The sequence below is a fragment of the Bos indicus x Bos taurus genome, chromosome 5 (assembly GCF_003369695.1).
Source record: "Bos indicus x Bos taurus breed Angus x Brahman F1 hybrid chromosome 5, Bos_hybrid_MaternalHap_v2.0, whole genome shotgun sequence".
Lineage (NCBI taxonomy): Eukaryota > Metazoa > Chordata > Mammalia > Artiodactyla > Bovidae > Bos > Bos indicus x Bos taurus.
Genome location: NC_040080.1, coordinates 93,024,893 through 93,042,412, shown reverse-complemented (window position 1 = coordinate 93,042,412; position 17,520 = coordinate 93,024,893). Strand labels below are relative to the sequence as shown.

General features: G+C 46.1%; 1 protein-coding gene across 1 annotated transcript; it reads left to right on the top strand.

The window, feature by feature from the left end:
- Positions 1-6,902: 6,902 nt before the first annotated feature.
- KRT1 (keratin 1) lies at positions 6,903-12,690 on the top strand. The gene is made up of 9 exons (XM_027542960.1): positions 6,903-7,546; positions 8,617-8,831; positions 9,144-9,204; positions 9,573-9,668; positions 9,839-10,003; positions 10,135-10,260; positions 10,814-11,034; positions 11,759-11,793; positions 11,902-12,690. Exons 1-9 carry the CDS (start codon positions 6,968-6,970, stop codon positions 12,222-12,224), a joined length of 1,821 nt encoding a protein of 606 aa, XP_027398761.1. The 5' UTR covers positions 6,903-6,967; the 3' UTR covers positions 12,225-12,690.
- The last annotated feature ends 4,830 nt before the right edge of the window (positions 12,691-17,520 follow it).

Below are 17,520 nucleotides of genomic sequence, written 5' to 3'. Positions count from 1 at the left end.
GACCAAGTCATGGAGAGGTCAAGAGCTCTCTAACCAGGACGGTTTTCTGGCATCACCAGACCTATTTCAGGGTGTGGATTTGATTATCCCTGGGATCATGCACATGTGTAGGATGTGTATGATGTTCTTAAGGAATCCAAATTGGCTCTGGAAAAAATACACAAGGCCAACCAGAGGCCATCTTTCCCATACTTCTCCTTCTGGACAGGAGTTGGGATTGACTCAGAAAGCATGGCCCTGCCTTTTCTTTTCAGAAGCCCTGACCATCCCCATCATGGAAGACTGGGGGGCAGATGGAGGGAACTATGTGCCTGAATCCAAGGATTCTTGGAACAGAGATTCCACAAAGCAGTGAGATGTGAAGGCCAAGGAGAAGGAAGGATCTTGGACTCTAAGGAGAAGTTTCATGTGATATTCTGGGGCTGAGCAATGGGGCTGGGCACTAAAAGAGACCAGAGGATGTTTCCTGGTACAAACATTATTCCTGTTAGAGATAAAGAGAGATACCATCAGGAGCAAATGCCTCTCATCTTTAGCTCATCCTGGTGAAAAACATGAATGGGTCCACAGCCCTTTACTATGTACAAAATGCTTTCACATACATTCTCTCAGATGACCCTCACTGGCACTGGGAAAGTGATGTGGAGATCACATGCGGTCCCTTCCACGGGCCATAACGTGCGCCATCCCTGCTTCTGGTCCGTGCTATTCCTGCAAGGCAGTTACTCAGAGGGAGTGCCGAGCAGACCCATCCATCTACCAGCAGAGGGGCGGACAGGTGGGAGAACGGCACCCAGGGCAGCAAGACTCCCAGGGAAAGTGTGCCAGCTGACCCTCCCTCTGAGAGGCTGGGGCAGGGCGGGGAGTTCTGGGAATCTAAATGTAATTCCACCAGCTTCTCATCTACATAGATTTCGATCTTGAGACACGGTGAAGAGGAGGAGCAACCATGGTTCAATAAAATTCTCACTCCGTCTGACAAGGCATATGTTTCTGGGCTGGGAAAGTCTTTGGTCTAAGGAAGTCTCTCAAGAATGTCGCCTCACCCTCAGTGACCGCCCCTTTGGCCCAGGAGGTGTCTTCTAATTATAAGCCAAAGGTTCTGATGGTTCCTCTTCAAGCTCAGTGTAACTCCCATTCTTTTGTTAGAACCACCGCCCTGGTTTTTATCAGCTCTCTGATCAGTCCTAGAAATTGTATGTCTTCAGATTGATCAATGCTACGTTGCAAGGCTGAGTTGGGAACTTGGGATGCTGGGAGCTTCTCCAGCTTGGAGGATCTGTTCTGAACATCCCAGTGCTATGCCTGAAGGGCTCTTAGGGGTGTTCCGGTGATGTGGCCCAGCTTCCACGCCTGTTTCAGTGTGCCCGGCCCCGGGGATCGTCCCCGCCCAACAAAGCAGGCATCCCACAGGGAGGGTTATTACCAGCCTGGTCTCACTCCGTTCAGCTCAGGTGCACTCAGTGTTCCTTTCTGTAGTGATGGGCCCCTAGTTTCCTATTACAGATTTATGGACCCCATGATTCCCTTAGGTTTCCTTCCACAAGATGCCCTCATTTCAAGAACTTGAACTTCCTTTCCAGGTCTTTTCACTGTTTTCAGTGAAACATGGGGCTTGTTCCAAAGCTTTTCCTGATTATTATGTCTTCTTCTAGGTCCTTCCAAATGCGAAGGCGAGAGAGATAATCCCTGCTCCCTCTCTCTATCATTTACTACATTTCAGTTTCCCTATAAGTTAGATATAGTCTCTATTTTATAGATGAGGAAAGCAAGATCAGAGAGGGTAAGTGACCTGCCTAGGGTCACATAGCTAGAAATTTACAGTCAGGAGGTAGACTGTGCCTCAAAGTAAGACAATCTCTACCTCTCTTCTTCCATATGTTCATCTTTAACTTCCTCTTTTCTGACCTCTGCTCTGCTCCAGCATTGCCAGTGGGTGACTTCTGGGGGCCTCCTTTGCTGTCAGTCTTGGAACAGGCTGCCCCTAGCTCTTCACCTGTCTCCTCTGTAAGGAGCCTTGGCCCTTTCTCTGCTGACTGTCGGCTTTCAACATCTCACCCCGCCTCCCCATTGTCTGTCATTTTCCTTTAGGCCTTCCAGGCTTTAGCTTTCCCCACTGCCCTGAAATTTTCTTCTCCCACGTCCCTGGTGGAGTCCCACAGGGCTGGGTGGCTTGTCATTGCATGTCTCTCTTTGACGCTTTTCTCAGTCCCATCCCTCGAAAAGCTCTCAAAATAACACCACACTGCCCCTCCCTCTCCCCTCAGCCTGCCTGTGACAGCCTCATCTCATTGATCAGTTCTGGGGAGTGTGTGTGAAGATCCTGGGGATTGGAGGTGCTCCAGCATTCTGTCTGGCACTGTTGGGAGTACCCCTCAGGGACAGGAAATCCTGTGGGAAGCTGGGGAAAGAACGGGGCTGAGAAGGTACCCAAAGACACAGAGGACTTAGTCTTGCTTTCAGAAGGCTTACAAAGCAACTGGGAGACAGCAAACACATATGCACACAAGTGAAAATGAGCCAACTGATACATCAATATGCATTTGAATCTGGCAGCAACTGAGCTTAGGAAAAGAAACCAGTGGAGCAGCTGAGTGATGTTAATCAAGGAACACTCCCTGGAGGAGTGGGCCTGTCCACTGCTCAGTGGAACAGATGAAATATAGGCATCTGTCTTCAAGGCCTGCTAGACCAAAAACAGATATTCAGGCCCAGATGCTGAAGAATTGAGATCTTGACTACGGGCAGGAGTTTGAAGACAGTTGCCAAGGCAACCTGAAGGTCTTTCAGAGAAGAGTAGAAGTAGGCTTGGAAGATAGGGTGTTACAGAGAAAAAGGGAAGAAGAGAATTTGGCCTGGGCAAAACAAGCGAATGGCAAGGTCAACGTGTGAGCCCTGGTAAGAGGATGATAAAGCTGAAAGTGATGCGGGTGGAGAGGCAGGCCAATGGCAAGATGAGACCCATGGGGTGGATGAAGGCAGGCATGTACTTGGGTCTAATGAGCTGGCCTTGTCAGTTACCACCTGGGCACATCTTTATGAACATAAAATGTCTTTTTTTAAAAAATTGGAAGATAATACTTTTACGTTATGTTAATTTCTATTGTACAGCAAAGTGAGTCTGCTGTATATACACACGTATCTCCTCCCTCTTGAGCCTCTGTCTTCCTACCCCATCCCACCCGTCTAGGTCATCACAGAGCACCAAGCTGAGCTCCCTGTGCTATACAACAGATTTATATAATTTCCCTTCTTTAAAATGGGGCTAATAACTCCTGCCACATGGACTTTTTGTGATTTTTAAATGAATTGTAGCTCCTACCACATGACTGGTACCTGTCAGGGTTAGTGTTTCTTTCTGGTTGCATCTTTCCTTTACTTTTATAAATGCAGGGAACGCAAATAAGCCAGAAATGAGGGCTTGTGGTTATTATCTTTCTCCCATCTTTGCTTTTTAATATCACCACACGCTCATCACCATCCTAGGGACTCGGTAGGACACAAACTTGGTTAGCAGGCAGCATTTCAGTTTCTAGTCATTTGAGGAGACCTCAAAAGTAAGCAGTGAAAAGAGAATGGAAGTTTGATTCAGAAATTGGAGGATTCCCAGGAATTGACCGTATGACTTGGGAAAATGTTTTGACATCTCTGGGTCTGCCTTCTCACTTTTTTGATAGGCAGGTTAGATGGTGGCATCTTGGAGTGATTCTCTTCCCACTCATTTACAGGAACCAATTCCCCCAGCCCATCCTTGAGCTGTTCTCTAGTTTCAGAGGAAGAACACTTGAATCAGAACCAGAAAACTCAGCTTCTAGTCCCAGATGTGTCTTTTCCAAGCTGGAGTATTTAAGATGCTGAATCTCTCTTGAGTCTCAGTTTTGTGTTTCATAAAATGGCTTGAACACAGCACGACTGCCTAGTTCTCAGGACTCTTGTGGGAATCGTGTCTTCTGAGTCTGTTCTTGGTGAGGTGTAGGGTGCAGATATAAGCTGATGGTTATTTTATGCCTTCTTGTTGCTTCTAGCAGCAGCTAGTGTAAGTTTTGCGGTTCTGTGAATTGTCTATGGACTGTTTGCCTATCCACCTCTTTGATTCTTCTCTATGTCAGTTTCTTAGTTTGAGGTTGGAAGCATGGATCACTGCAAACATCAGCTGTGGGCTGGCAGAGGTAAGAATGAACACACACACACTCACACACACATACACATATGCACACCCCTCCAAACTGCTAGAAGGAATCAATTATGCAGTGATATGTCTCATGAGGGAGTGTGCTGAACTAAAAGGATTTTGATTGCCTGTTAAAAGATGATTAGGCAACAGGTATCACCCTGCCAAGACCATCCCAAGTCCCATCGTTCCCAGTGAGGGACAAGATCTGGATTGCTCATTCCCTTAAGAGATGGTTGGTGTAGCAGCTCAAGAATGGTAGCTTTGGGACAGAGTCTGAGACAACAGTGCCATGGAGATTAGGGGAAGGGGAGCACTGGGGAGGTGAGGGGCACTTTCTGGAGGAGAGTGTAGGGCAGAAACTGTGGAAAAAGAGGATGGAAAAGGCACAGTGGTGAGGAGCAGGCTGGAGAGGGTGTCCTGGTTCATAACCATAGGGTGATGGGACCAGATGGTCTTCACTGACAACCTCCCTCCGGCATAGTTGGTATTCCCCAGTGGAGCCCTCACACTTAAGTCTATGACTGATCAATACCACTCAGGGTAGCTTAAGCCAGCTGAAGTCAGAATCCACTGCTCACAGAGTCTTCAATTCTGTATTTACATGCCAGGGTGAGGAGCATGCCTGGCTTCTAAGAAGTGTCAGAATGAAAGTCTGTGTAGGGTCCAGGTCTTCCCAGATTCCAGTGCCACTACTGGCCATTAAGACTAACCAAGGGCTGCTCTCCAGGGAGGCCCCTGGGGATTGTTTCCTGACCCCTGCAATGCATGCTGGGTCCTTTTGCATCTGAATGGCAGCAAAATCCAGATCACTGACTCTATAGACATGAGTTTGAGCAAGCCCCGAGAGTTGGTGATGGACAGGGAAGTCTGGCATGCCGCAGTCCATGGGGTCGCAAAGAGTCAGACACGATTGAGCAACAGAAGTGAACTGGCAGCAAAATCCCTACTGAATTCTGAGTCTCCCCTTTTCAGAGTAAACTGGAGAAACATTTTCCAAGCACGTGCACGTGTCTGGAGCCATGGACTCAAAGGGATAAAATAGGCCTTCTGCCCTTGGAGCTGTCTGCAAGGGAATGGCTTCCCAGACTATCTGATTTTACACACAGTGGGCAGCACACCCCGAATTCAGCTTCTGTGCTGTCATGTAACATGTGGGTTAGGATCTTGTGCACTGCAGCTTGGCATCCCCTGTTCAATCCCAGCCATGCTGTCTGCCATCTATGTCAACCTGGCAGGCTGTCCAACCTCTGTGTCTCAGTTTACTCATTTTAAAAATGGGTAGCATAGTAGCGTCTATCTCAAAGCATTTCTTGAAAGTTGATATATATAAAGCTCTTCCCTGGTGACTCAGTGGTAAAGAATCCACCTGCCAATGCAGGAGATGTGGGTTTGATCCCTGGGTCAGGAAAAACCCCTGGAGAAGGAAATGGCAACCTACTCCAGTCTTCTTGCCTGGGAAATCTCATGGACAGAGGAGCCTGGTGGGTTACACGGGGGGTGCAAAAGAGTTGGACACAACTTCGTAACTAAACAACAACAACATGTAGACCAGTCCTGGTACCTGGTCAGTTATTGATACATTATTATTAATTAGCTATTCTTGCTCTAGCTTGCCATTATAATTACTCTCATTATTATTATTGATGTTATTACTATTGACATTACTGTTGTCCAGAAGCAATTTAAACCTCTCAGGCCAGCTTTCCTGACTTCCATCATTGTTCTCTCTTCCAAATCTACATCCATCTTTTCTTACAGTCTAGTGTGAGTCCTGAACCGCTCGTCAAGTCTCACTGCCACTCCTTTGTTTTATGAATGTATGAAATAGCATCTGTGTGTTTACCTCATTCTCCATATGCTTGTGTGTGTGTGTGTGTGTGTGTGTGTGTGTTTGGCCATACCCTGTGGCTTGTAGGATATTAGTTTCCGATCAGGGATTAAACCTGCGCTTTCAGTACTGGACCACCAGGGAATTCCCGCCATATAGTTTTTCGACTGGTCTTTGCATGCCATCCATGTGCACCTGTTTTCCCTTGCTGATTCTGTCCTTGATCTGTTCCTGCTCTGGTCAACCTCTGAGGAGAAGGAAAAGCCAGAAAGCTAGAAAAGAACAAGCATCTCCTTTCTGGTCCTTTCAGAGCACAAACCCACCCACCCATTCTGTTCCACGATAGTTCCTACTTCTCTGACATTAATGCAGCCCACCTATAAAGTTTATATTTAATAAAAGAGCTTCTTTTAATTTCTCACTTATTAAAGACAGCACTTGCTGAGCTCTGAGGTTTGGAGGGGAGATCTCAGAAATGGGCTGAAGAGCTCTTTCTGAGACTCAAGTGTGGGGAGCTGCACCTGCCAGGCTCCAGGAGAATGGGCTGAGCAGCTTCCACGGGCAAGGCAGCAATGGGAACTTCCCTATCTCTGTGACAGGAGGTTATGAAATCCTACCAGGAAGCAGCAGGTGGCAGATGTGGGGTCCCATTTTCCTAAGTCGCAAACTCTCAGAGAGAGATTCTGCCTGATAACAAGATTACCACACGAGCGATCTTGCGTGTGCAGCAACTTTCAGAGCCATGCTGAGAGCTAGGTGTGTAGCGCTTATCATACTGTTGAGGCTCGTAAACATCTTGTATGGCTGCAGGCGAGCCAAACCTTGGAAAGGCGCTGCATCTCGCTGACTCTAGGGCCAAGCCCAGCTGGCTGCCTGTATATAAGGGGAAGTCTCTGTGCTCCAGGTAGAGGAGTGTTAGCTTCTTTCCTTTCTCTTAACGTGGCTCCTTCTCTCTCCACGTCAACATGAGCCGACACTTTAGCTCCAGGTCCGGGTACCGTTGTGGCGGTGGAGGAGGGGGCTTCAGCTCTGGCTCTGCAGGGGTGGTCAGCTACCAGCGCAGGTCCACCAGCAGCTCTGTGCGCCGCAGCGGCGGAGGTGGTGGGAGATTTTCTGGTGGAGTGTGTGGCGGTGGTGCTGGTGGTGGTTTTGGAAGTCGGAGTCTCATTAACCTTGGTGGCAGCAAAAGCATCTCCATTAGTGTGGCCGGAGGAGGTGGACGTGGTGGTTTCGGTGGTGGTTATGGCGGCGGTTATGGCGGTGGTGGCTTTGGGGGTGGCGGTTTCGGTGGTGGTGGCTTTGGGGCAGGCGGTTTTGGAGTTGGTGGCATTGGGGGTGGCTTTGGGGGTGGTGGTTTTGGCGGAGGTGGTTTTGGTGGGGGCGGTTTTCCTGTCTGCCCTGGTGGCATACAGGAAGTCACCATCAACCAGAGCCTTCTGCAACCCCTCAATGTGGAAATTGATCCTGAGATCCAAAAAATAAAGAGTCGAGAAAGGGAGCAGATCAAGTCCCTCAACAACCAGTTTGCCTCCTTCATCGACAAGGTGAGTCTATCCGCACAGTCCACCAGGACAGCTGCTCCTGTTCCATGTGGGATTGGTCCTGCCCGGGCGTGTTTGAGTTTGAGCCTCAGGTTTCTGTGGTTGGATGGTTAAAAGGATAGTTTGTGGAGTTGTCTTCAGGAGATACATTAGAAGAATGTTTGCAGTGATTCTGGTGACTAACTTCTCTCCTGGGCAAAAAGGTCTGTGGTCCACATAAAGGAAGGTCAATTTGACCTCACCATGAAGTGCTTTTTTTTTTTTTTAATTCAACTCCTGAGCTGAATTTGGCCTCATAGATGTTTAATAAAGATAATAGAAATGAGGTTAATTCAACCTTCTAGCATGCAAACAGAGCTCTGGAAAGGCCTTCCTAACCATAAAAAGGAACTTACTTGAGTATAAACAGAGCACATGGTGATATTGTAGCCAAAAGTGTACAGTAAGTCAAGGTCAAGCATCTCTTGCTGTCGGAAGAGGAGGACCGCACCCTGAGGATTTTCCATTCATACTGACCAGGGTGGGGAACTTTTTGTGCTTGTATTTCCAAGTATCTGCTCTAGAAAAGAATGTAAATTATTTTTTACTTGATCATCAATAATGTCAACACAATAGATTTGGAATTCACTTTTTGGATTTTCCCAACATACTTTTGAACTATGTTTGCTCAAGGAAAGCAAAACAATTTTTATGGTACTCTACCTAAAAAAAAAAAAAATGAAAAAAGGAAGGTAAATCTCTTAAGTATCAAGTATCTGTTTCAAAATATAATTGCAGTAATTTTATATGTGCTTTGCTATTTGGATAGCTACTCCCTTCCAAAGTTCCAATGGAAACTTTTAATTGCCATTTTCAATCTCATAGAAACTGAGTTCACAGTGAGTTGGGTTTTGTTATGAAGATGATGCTAACTTGATCATCATCTTCCTACTTTTTTCCTCTTCCATGGCTAGGAAAATAAGCATTGAAGTTCTTTCCCAAGTGGCTGGGCCTGGCTCTGTGGTAGGCCTTGGTACTCAGTGGCCATAGGACTTATTTCTGTACCAGTGGGTAATGGGGTCCTGTGTTCTTAGGTGAGATTCCTGGAGCAGCAGAACCAGGTGCTTCAAACAAAATGGGAACTGCTGCAGCAGATAAACACCTCCACTAGGACCTACAGCTTAGAGCCCCTCTTTGAGGCGTACATCAGCCGTCTTAGAAGGACTGTGGACCAACTGAAGAGCGACCAGTCTCGGCTGGATTCAGAATTGAAGAACATGCAAGATCTGGTGGAAGATTATAGGAAAAAGTAAGGATTACTGGCTGGGCTACTCTTGGCTTTTGTTCTAAAATATTTCCGAAAGGTAGCAAGCTAAGACTACGAATAGCATGTAACAATACCTTTTCATAGGTTAGAGGGAAGTCAATTTGTCATTTTCAGAAATCTTAGTTTTCTCAGATGCTGGTAATAGTTCAGTGGTTTTATTGCTTAGAAGGTAAGATGTCTTAGGCTGGTTATGACAGGCAAGGACAATGACAGGCAATGCCATTTTTAGTCTAAAAAGCTAAATGTTGGGCCTCACCTCCCCGAATCTCCTCCTCACTTCTGATTTCCTTGCAGGTACGAGGATGAGATCAACAAGCGGACAAATGCAGAGAATGAGTTTGTGGGCATCAAGAAGGTGAGACAATTCTGTAGGATGCCTATCACATTTGAAATAAGTAAGAGTGGAGGATGTCCAATACCTAAGCAGAAAGAGGTCATAATGTGGAGAATCAGTTAGTGGGCCTGAGGAACAGCCGAGGTAGAGATTCCCCCTGCCTGAAATTATCACAGACCGGACTTGTCCAGACACTCTGCTTCTCCAGATCCCTCAGGACTTCCTGGAGTGAGGAGGCAGTTCTCAGACAAGATCACTTGTGATACCAAGGGGTGGGACAGTCTAGGGATAAAGAAGTGAAGAAGACCTCTTGGAAAATCCCCTCCTAGCAGGTGAGAGGGACTCACCCTGAAAAGACTCTGACTTCATGATGTTCGTGGTTCTTCCAGGATGTGGACGCTGCTTACATCACCAAGGTGGACCTTCAAGCCAAATTTGACAACTTGCTTCAGGAAATTGATTTCTACAAAACACTCTACCAAGCAGTAAGTTCTCTAGTTTCAACCAGGTTTACCGAAATGGAGAGCCTTTAAGCCCAAACCCACTTCTATTCAGAAGAACAGAGAGATACCTTTCTTCTCCTGAAACCCTCTCCCTGTCCCAAGTTGTTCTTTAGTTTTAACATGGTAAGTCACTGAACTGTTATGCCTCGCAGGAGCTGTCTCAGATGCAGACTCATATCAGCGATACCAATGTTATCCTTTCCATGGACAACAACCGCAATCTGGACCTGAACAGCATCATTGATGAAGTCAAAGCCCAATATGAAGAGATTGCCCAGAGGAGCAAAGCTGAGGCTGAGGCCCTGTACCAGACCAAGGTGAATGGGCTGATGCCTGTCCAGTTTTCCTAAAATGTCTTTTCTTGCTATCGTGATTTTTCTCTTACATTTGTGTGCATGAGTCGTGGTGCATTCTGCCACCTCTGAATGACTTGATCTATCACATTTAGTATGAAGAGCTCCAGATCACTGCTGGGCAACATGGAGACAGCTTGAAAAATACAAAGGTGGAGATTTCTGAGTTGAATCGGGTGATCCAAAGACTTAGATCTGAGATCGACAGTGTCAAGAAGCAGGTACTTTTCTTCCTCCTTCAACTACTCAGTTATATGGAATGGGTTGGGGTGTCCAGGTTATTGGAGGATGTGTTCCTAATTTTGAGGCTTACAGTCCATATGAAGGTTGTATTATTATCTCTAGTTCTTTGGTGACTATGGTTTCTAGAGTTTGGCCATGATGCTAGGTTCTCCTTGGGGAAATTTATGAAAATGACCTAGTAAAGAAATAGATATAGTGGTCATGAGAGGTCTAGCCCATGGCCCAAAGTGAGACTTAAACAATGGTGACTGAGAGGAAAGGCAACCAGGAGAGTAGGCATCTGGAAGAACGTCAGGTCTGTAGCAGTGAAAGAGTCTCAACTTAGGGCCCAGAGAGGCTGCTGTATCACCTTTATTTAAGGAAGTTGACACAGTGATGTATTATCTCAAGACAGGTGAATGCAGGTCCTGTAACTCTCTGGGAGCCAGAGTACTGGCCTTACAAGGGTGGAGAGATCAATCTGAGACAGAAAGGCCAGGATGGAATTAGGTATTCAGAGAGTGTATAATATGCTGGATTCTCCTTTTCCAGATCTCTTCGCTGCAACAGGCCATTAGTGATGCTGAGCAACGTGGTGAGAACGCCATTAAGGATGCCCAGAACAAGCTGAATGAGCTGGAGGATGCCCTGCAGAAGGCCAAGGAGGACATGGCCCGCCTGCTGCGCGACTACCAGGAACTGATGAACACCAAGCTGGCCCTGGATGTGGAGATTGCCACCTATAGGACCCTCCTGGAAGGAGAGGAAAGCAGGTGAGGAAGGGACCCTGGGCAGGTGGCCACTTCTTATGTGCTTCCTCCCTTGGACACTGGTTGCTGTTGAAGATGCAATCACGTGACTGCAACTTGTCCTGGGTATGGGGAAAGGAAAAGCACACAGCACAGGAGGAAGGGCTTGGTTTCACTTTGGGAGCCAGAGTCCCAAGCTCTTTTTTTTTTTGAAGGCTGTTGCATCTCTCTGAACTCTTTGAGAGACAGCAATTTATTCTTCACCTGAGTGTGTGTGTATATTGGTCATCAGTCATGTCCAACTCTTTGCAACCCCATGGATTGGGGCCCACCAGGCTCCTTGGTCCATGGGATTTTCTAGGCAAGAGTATTGAAGTGGGTTGCCATTTCCTTCTCCAGGGGATCTTCCTGACCCAGGGATTGAACCTGGGTCTCCCACTTTTAGGCAGACTCTTACTGTCTGAGCCATACCTGGGCTGGCTCAAATGTCATCTGACCTAAAGCCAGTGTCTTTGGATGTGGTAGGCATATTTACCTTGTCTAATTTACATGGAGGTTTTGCCCTGTTAGTACTGATGCTGAGAAAACTGACTGAGTTCAGGAGGCCAGAGGGAATGGGATTAGGTTTCAGATGAAGCAGACTGGGGGACTCCCAGGTAGGAAGACTCTTTAAAGATGGCTGAGAGGGCCTGGGGAGGCAGTCTGTGAAGCTCGCATCATGAGTATTGTGCTTTTCTTTCTCCATCAGGATGTCTGGAGAGTGTGTCCCGAACGTGAGTGTGTGTAAGTACAAGCTGATTTCTCAGGGCTTCTTCTCGGGTGCAGGGCTTGCTGGTCTTGCTGAGTTGGAAAGGGAGTTGGAGTTGATGATAACGAAGTGTTCTCTTGCAGCTGTGAGCACCAGTCACACCAGCATCAGTGGCGGCGGTGGCCGAGGAGGTGTTGGTTTTAGCTCCGGTGGCGGCGGCTACGGTTCTGGAGGTGGCGGCGGCTACGGCTCTGGAGGTGGCAGCAGCTATGGCTCCAGAGCTGGTGGCAGCTATGGCTCTGGAGGAGGCAGCAGTGGGAGCCGTAGAGGTGGCTCTGGAGGAGGCGGTGGCAGCTCTGGAGGCAGCTTCATCTCCTCTGGAGGTCGGGCATCCAGCACCAAGACCTCTGGTGGCAGTTCCAGTGTGAAGTTTGTTTCCACCAGCTATTCCAGAGGGCCCAGATAAAGAGGTCCTCTCTCCTCCATTAGCTTTCTCTCTCCATCACTACCAAATATGCTTCCGAGTGCCTTACTGGGGGAAAAAAAGCTATAGTTACACTGGCTTATCCTATTCCCTAGCTCTGTCCTTTCTGCTCTGATTTCCAAAGAAAATTTTAAAATCAGTGGCAATCTCAGTCCCTCAGCTAGGACCCTGCTCTGTACTCTGCCCAAGAAACACTTCAACAATCACTGCTACACACATTACATTTCAAAGCACCTCCTTAAGTCAGCCAGAGGAGAGCTGGTCAGACCCACGGCTTCTTTGCCATGGACAGAGCACAAGCTTGGGACAGCTTTAGTATCCTAACTTGCACAGCAAGCTCTGTGCTGCTTTGGTTTTGTACATAAGGTGTAAGCCAGTTGTCTTTTGTGGAGAGGTCTTAAACTCCCTGTTTCCTGTGTTGCTGCAATAAACTGCATTTGAAATCCTCTCTGTGTCTCCATCTCCTTTGTTCACAGCACTGTCCATCCTGGATGGGTGTTCTGTGGGGAGAAGACCCTGGAGCCCTATGGTGTGTGTGTGTTGGGGGGTTGGGGCACATGAACATGAGCGAGGTGGGGACGCTGGTCAGACAACACTGAACTTGAAACATTCAACATTTAACTAGAATAAGTTCTTGCCCAGAGGGTGAAGGTGTCATGAGAAATAGAGAGACTAGGGTAGCAGGTTTTACTCATCTGAGAGGGCTTTTTTGAAAAGGGCAGTGAACCAAGAAGGTTGGGAAGGAGAAATCTGGCATTGGAAAGGGGGGAAAGTATGATTGGAAAAGCAATTGTTTATGTGAAATAGCCAGTGATGATGTTATCAAAGAAAACTTGGGTCCACTTGCCCTTGTGCAGTAAAGCCCATGTACTGACACCAGGTTATGATGAAGGAAAGTACCATGTTTACGGTAGGTACCAAACAAGGAGTCTGGGGAACTAATGCTCAAAAGGTCCAGACTCTCTGATGGCTTTCTGGGAAAGGTCTTTTTTTTTTTTTCCAGGAAAAGGAAGGATTTATTACTTGCAGCAAGTAAGGAGAATATCAGAGATCTTTCCCAAAGCAGTGTCTCCCTCAACAGCAAAATTGGGAATGTTTTGGAGTTTCTTAAATTAATTTATTTTTAATTGAAGGATAATTGCTTTACAATGTTGTTTTGGTTTCTGCCATACATCAACATGTATCAACCATAGGTATACATATGTCCCCTCCCTCTTAAACCTCCCTCCTACCTTTTCCCACCCCTCTAGGTTGTCCCAGAGCCCTGGTTTGAGTTCTCAGGGAAAGGTTCTTAAAGACAGGTTGAGGGAGAGGGTTGCAGGGCATGTGATCAGCTTGTGGACATTCTTCTGATTGGTTGGTGGTGACGTAATTGGGAGACAATATCATTAACCTTTTGGTTCCAACTGATGTGGGATCTCCATGCTTGTGGTCAGCACACAGTCAAACTTCCACTTGGTGGGGATTTCAGTATTTGTAGAACAGTTCAAAGCATATGACTCAGAGTATTATCTACAATCCTTGAGGAGGAACTAAAGGTCCTTGACTTTGTTTAATGGATAAACTAGCCTTATTTTCTCTTGCTGGACTGTTTTCTTTGTTTCTGCATTTTCTCACTTCTCTAACTAAACTGATCTTTAGAACCTGGGGAAGGGCTAGGAGGCTAGCCTAGGAGGAGGCTAAAGTTTTTCTGCAAACAAGAGGCAGGCTGAGGACCTAGGGGAGGGTTCTGTCATGGGAAGGCCCCCCCGCTAGAGTCCCGCTGGGCTACAATGAGAGGAGTGTGAGTAACAGGGGGTCCACAGCTACTATAGTCAGAATACAGACTTAGGTACAGGGAGTTCAAGAACCAAGAGTGGTAATGGAGAACTAGACATTCATTTCGTCTCTCTTTCAGGCCACCATTCAAAGTTCTGCTTAATGTAAGAAGTTCATTTGTGGATATATAGCCCACACTGCTATAAAGTAATACAATGGGATAGCATAGTGGCCAGAAGCATGAATGTTTGGAATCAGATATTCCTGGGTTTGAACCACCACCATTAACGAACTCTGTGATAATGTGTAACTTAAAGACCCCACTACACCTCAGTTTTATTATCTCTAAAATGGAGATAATAATGCCTTCCTCATGGAAATTACTGTGAGAACAGAATGAGATGATGAATGAACGTGGCTTAGCATATAATAAGCCCTCAGTGAGTTTTAATGATAATGGTGGTGAAGGTGATGATGGTGATTGTTGTAAGGTGATGAGCAAGGTTGTTGTAACCTTGCTTATTGGCCTCCACATAACTCAGTAGATGTTTGTTCTAAGGAATATCAGCTTCCTAGCAAAAGCTGAAAAAAGAAACCATGAAAAAGTCTGTCAGTTTTCTGAGGATCAACTTTCTTAGGTTCCTATTAGGAAAAATGTTTCTAGCTCCTGTGTTAGCGAGGGCTGAAGGGAATAAAGAGGACATAGATCAACATGAGTATCATTTAAGTGTCTATCAGTGAACTCTATCCCTTCTTCCTGGTCACCTCTCCATCAGAGCTGCTTCCTGTCTGACTGATGTGAGAGTCAGGAAGGCTTTATGATGGAAAGAAAGAACAAAGAACTTTGATTCAGAGAACCTGGGTTTAATCCACTGTGGTATTTATGGGGCAGACAAAGGAAGATAATCCACAGCTTACTGGACAGGTGGATCCTTGGACAAGTCACTTGATCATTCTACAAGCCTCAGGAGTCTTGTAGATGAAGTGGGGGTGAAAACATTTGCCTCTAGACATCAAGAGGATAAGATATACAATATAGAAATGCTTTGTGAACTGTGAGCTTGTCAAACAGTATTTAAATGAAATTAAAAGGGAGTGACGAAAGAGTAGAAGAACATGGTTGGTTGTCAGGGCCACCAAGGGGAGAAGTATCTTGACAAGGTCACTGTGACACAGTGATAACTTGTAGGGACAAAACATTGGTTTTGTTAGTGAACCCAAGTTGAATCTAGTTCTGAGGCCTAGTATTTATAGACCAAACATATAAGAGATGGAAACATGAACCAGGATATCTATGTATTAGCTTGTGGGAAACCTGTATTTTCAGTGGCTGAAATACCAGAGCCACCCCACCCTGTTATCAAGATGCCTGGGAGACTAAATTAGTCACAAGGGGTGGCTTGGTACTTGTGGATTTAGAACAGTGGGAGTTGGAAGGCCTTGAGGGAGCTGGCTTCCTCTCCTCCATGGGAGAACAGACCTCTGAAATGACCAGATACAGTTCTGGGGACACTGTTGAGTGAATAGTGGTGTGTTCTGGCACTCTGGCACACGCTTCCTGATCTCTTTCTAAGATACAAGTTTCTTTAGTCATACGTCAGTATTGGAAATACCCTTGCTTGTTTCTTTTGAACCTAGGTTTTCTTGGTAAGGTCAGACATGAAGCAGAAACCACTACAGTTTACAGTGAAACTTATCAGAACTTTTAAGGTCACAGGACTATATGAAATCTCTCTGTTAGTATATAATAAAGAATTAGATGAGATGGTTTGACGGCATCACCGACTCGACGGACCTGAGTTTGAGCAAGCTCCGGGAGTTGGTGATGGACAGGGAAGAAAGGCATGCTGCAGTCCATGGGGTTGCAAAGAGTCGAACATGACTGAGCAAATGAACTGAACTGAACTGAACTGAAAGAACTAAAATGAGTATGGTCAAGCACTCAAATGCATTAATACTAGAAGGACAGCAAAGGAAAAAATCTAGATTCTGATCAGTTCAACAAATAGTTCCTGCACACATACTGTATGTCAGGGACAAGTCAAACATTGGAAATACTCTGATGAGTGAGACGTGATTCTTGCCCTCAAAGGCTTGGGTGATAAGAAGTATGCCAGCGTGTCATTATGATGCACACAACCCACGCAATGATAGCAGCACACACAAGGTATGGAAATGGTACATACAGAAGTGAGAGTGATAACAAGTGATGCCTGGCAGGGTTTTAGAGGATAAACAGGAATTTTTCAGGCAGACAAGGAAGGTCAAGACAGACAATGACATTTAAGGTAGAGGACACTCCGGGTAGAAGGAGTACAAGCAAAGACAAAGACAAGAAAGAGTAAAATTGCTTGAAATAATTGAACATCTGAAGGATCATAAGACTACTGACAATAAATGAGGGTGAAGAGTTAGATTCAATCAAGAAAGGCCTTGTACTCATTCAATAGAGTCTAGGATCTAGACGGTGGGGTCAGAAGTTCTCAGATGGGGTTTGGGGATCTACCGGCTTATTACAACCTACTAAGGGAAGAAAAGAGGTTACATTATGCTACTTGTAAGAACTGAGCATGAACCACAGTTTGTCATGTACTTGAGTATTTTTGTTGTTCAGTTGCTAAATTGTGTCAGACTCTTTGTGACCCCATGAACTGCAGCACACCAGGCTTCCTGAGACCTTCACTGTCTCCTGGAGTTTGCTCAAACACATCCATTGAGTCAGTGATGCCAGCCACCCAACTTGTCCTCTGTCGTCCCCTTCTCCTTCTGTCCTCAATCTTTCCGAGCATCAGGGTCTTTTCCAATGACTGGTCTCTTCACATCAGGTGGCCAAAGTATTGGAGCTTCAGGTTCAGCATCAGTCCTTCCAATGAATATTCAGGATTGATTTCATGAGTTTACCCTAAGAAATTTGATCTGCCAATGGATGATCTACTTGCGGAAGTGTCATTTTTTAAAGATATTTTTTGGGGGAGAAGATGTGACAGATAAGGAAGAGACAATAAAGGGATTTAATGATTGAGTGACATGGTTAGATTGGTGTTTTAGAGGGATCACTCAGACCAGATTGAATGAGTGTGAGTGATAGTTGCTCAGTTGTGCCCAATTCTTTGCAAACCCATCAATTATAGCCTTCAGACTCCTCTATCCATGGAATTCTCCAGGCAAGAATACTGGAGTGGGTTGCCATTTCCTTCTCCACAGACCCAATTGGAGGGGCCCATATTGAAGGTAGGATGACTTGTTAGAGGATTATTCCAAAGGTGCAGGCAAAAGACAATCAAGGCTTGCATCTCAGCTCAAGTCCTTAGAGGTGGCAGAGTGGCCAGAAATGAGGATGAGGAGCTGCATTCCAGAGGTAGTCAGGAATTGAATCATCAGGGCTTGGTGATGGATTGGATATGGGTTGGGGAGGTGGGTGAGGCAAAGGGAGGAGTAGAGGGTGGTTCCATGTTCCTGGTTTGGATAATAACAGAGAATGCAGCAAGCAGGTGGGGAGAAATGCTGAGTTACTTCTTTT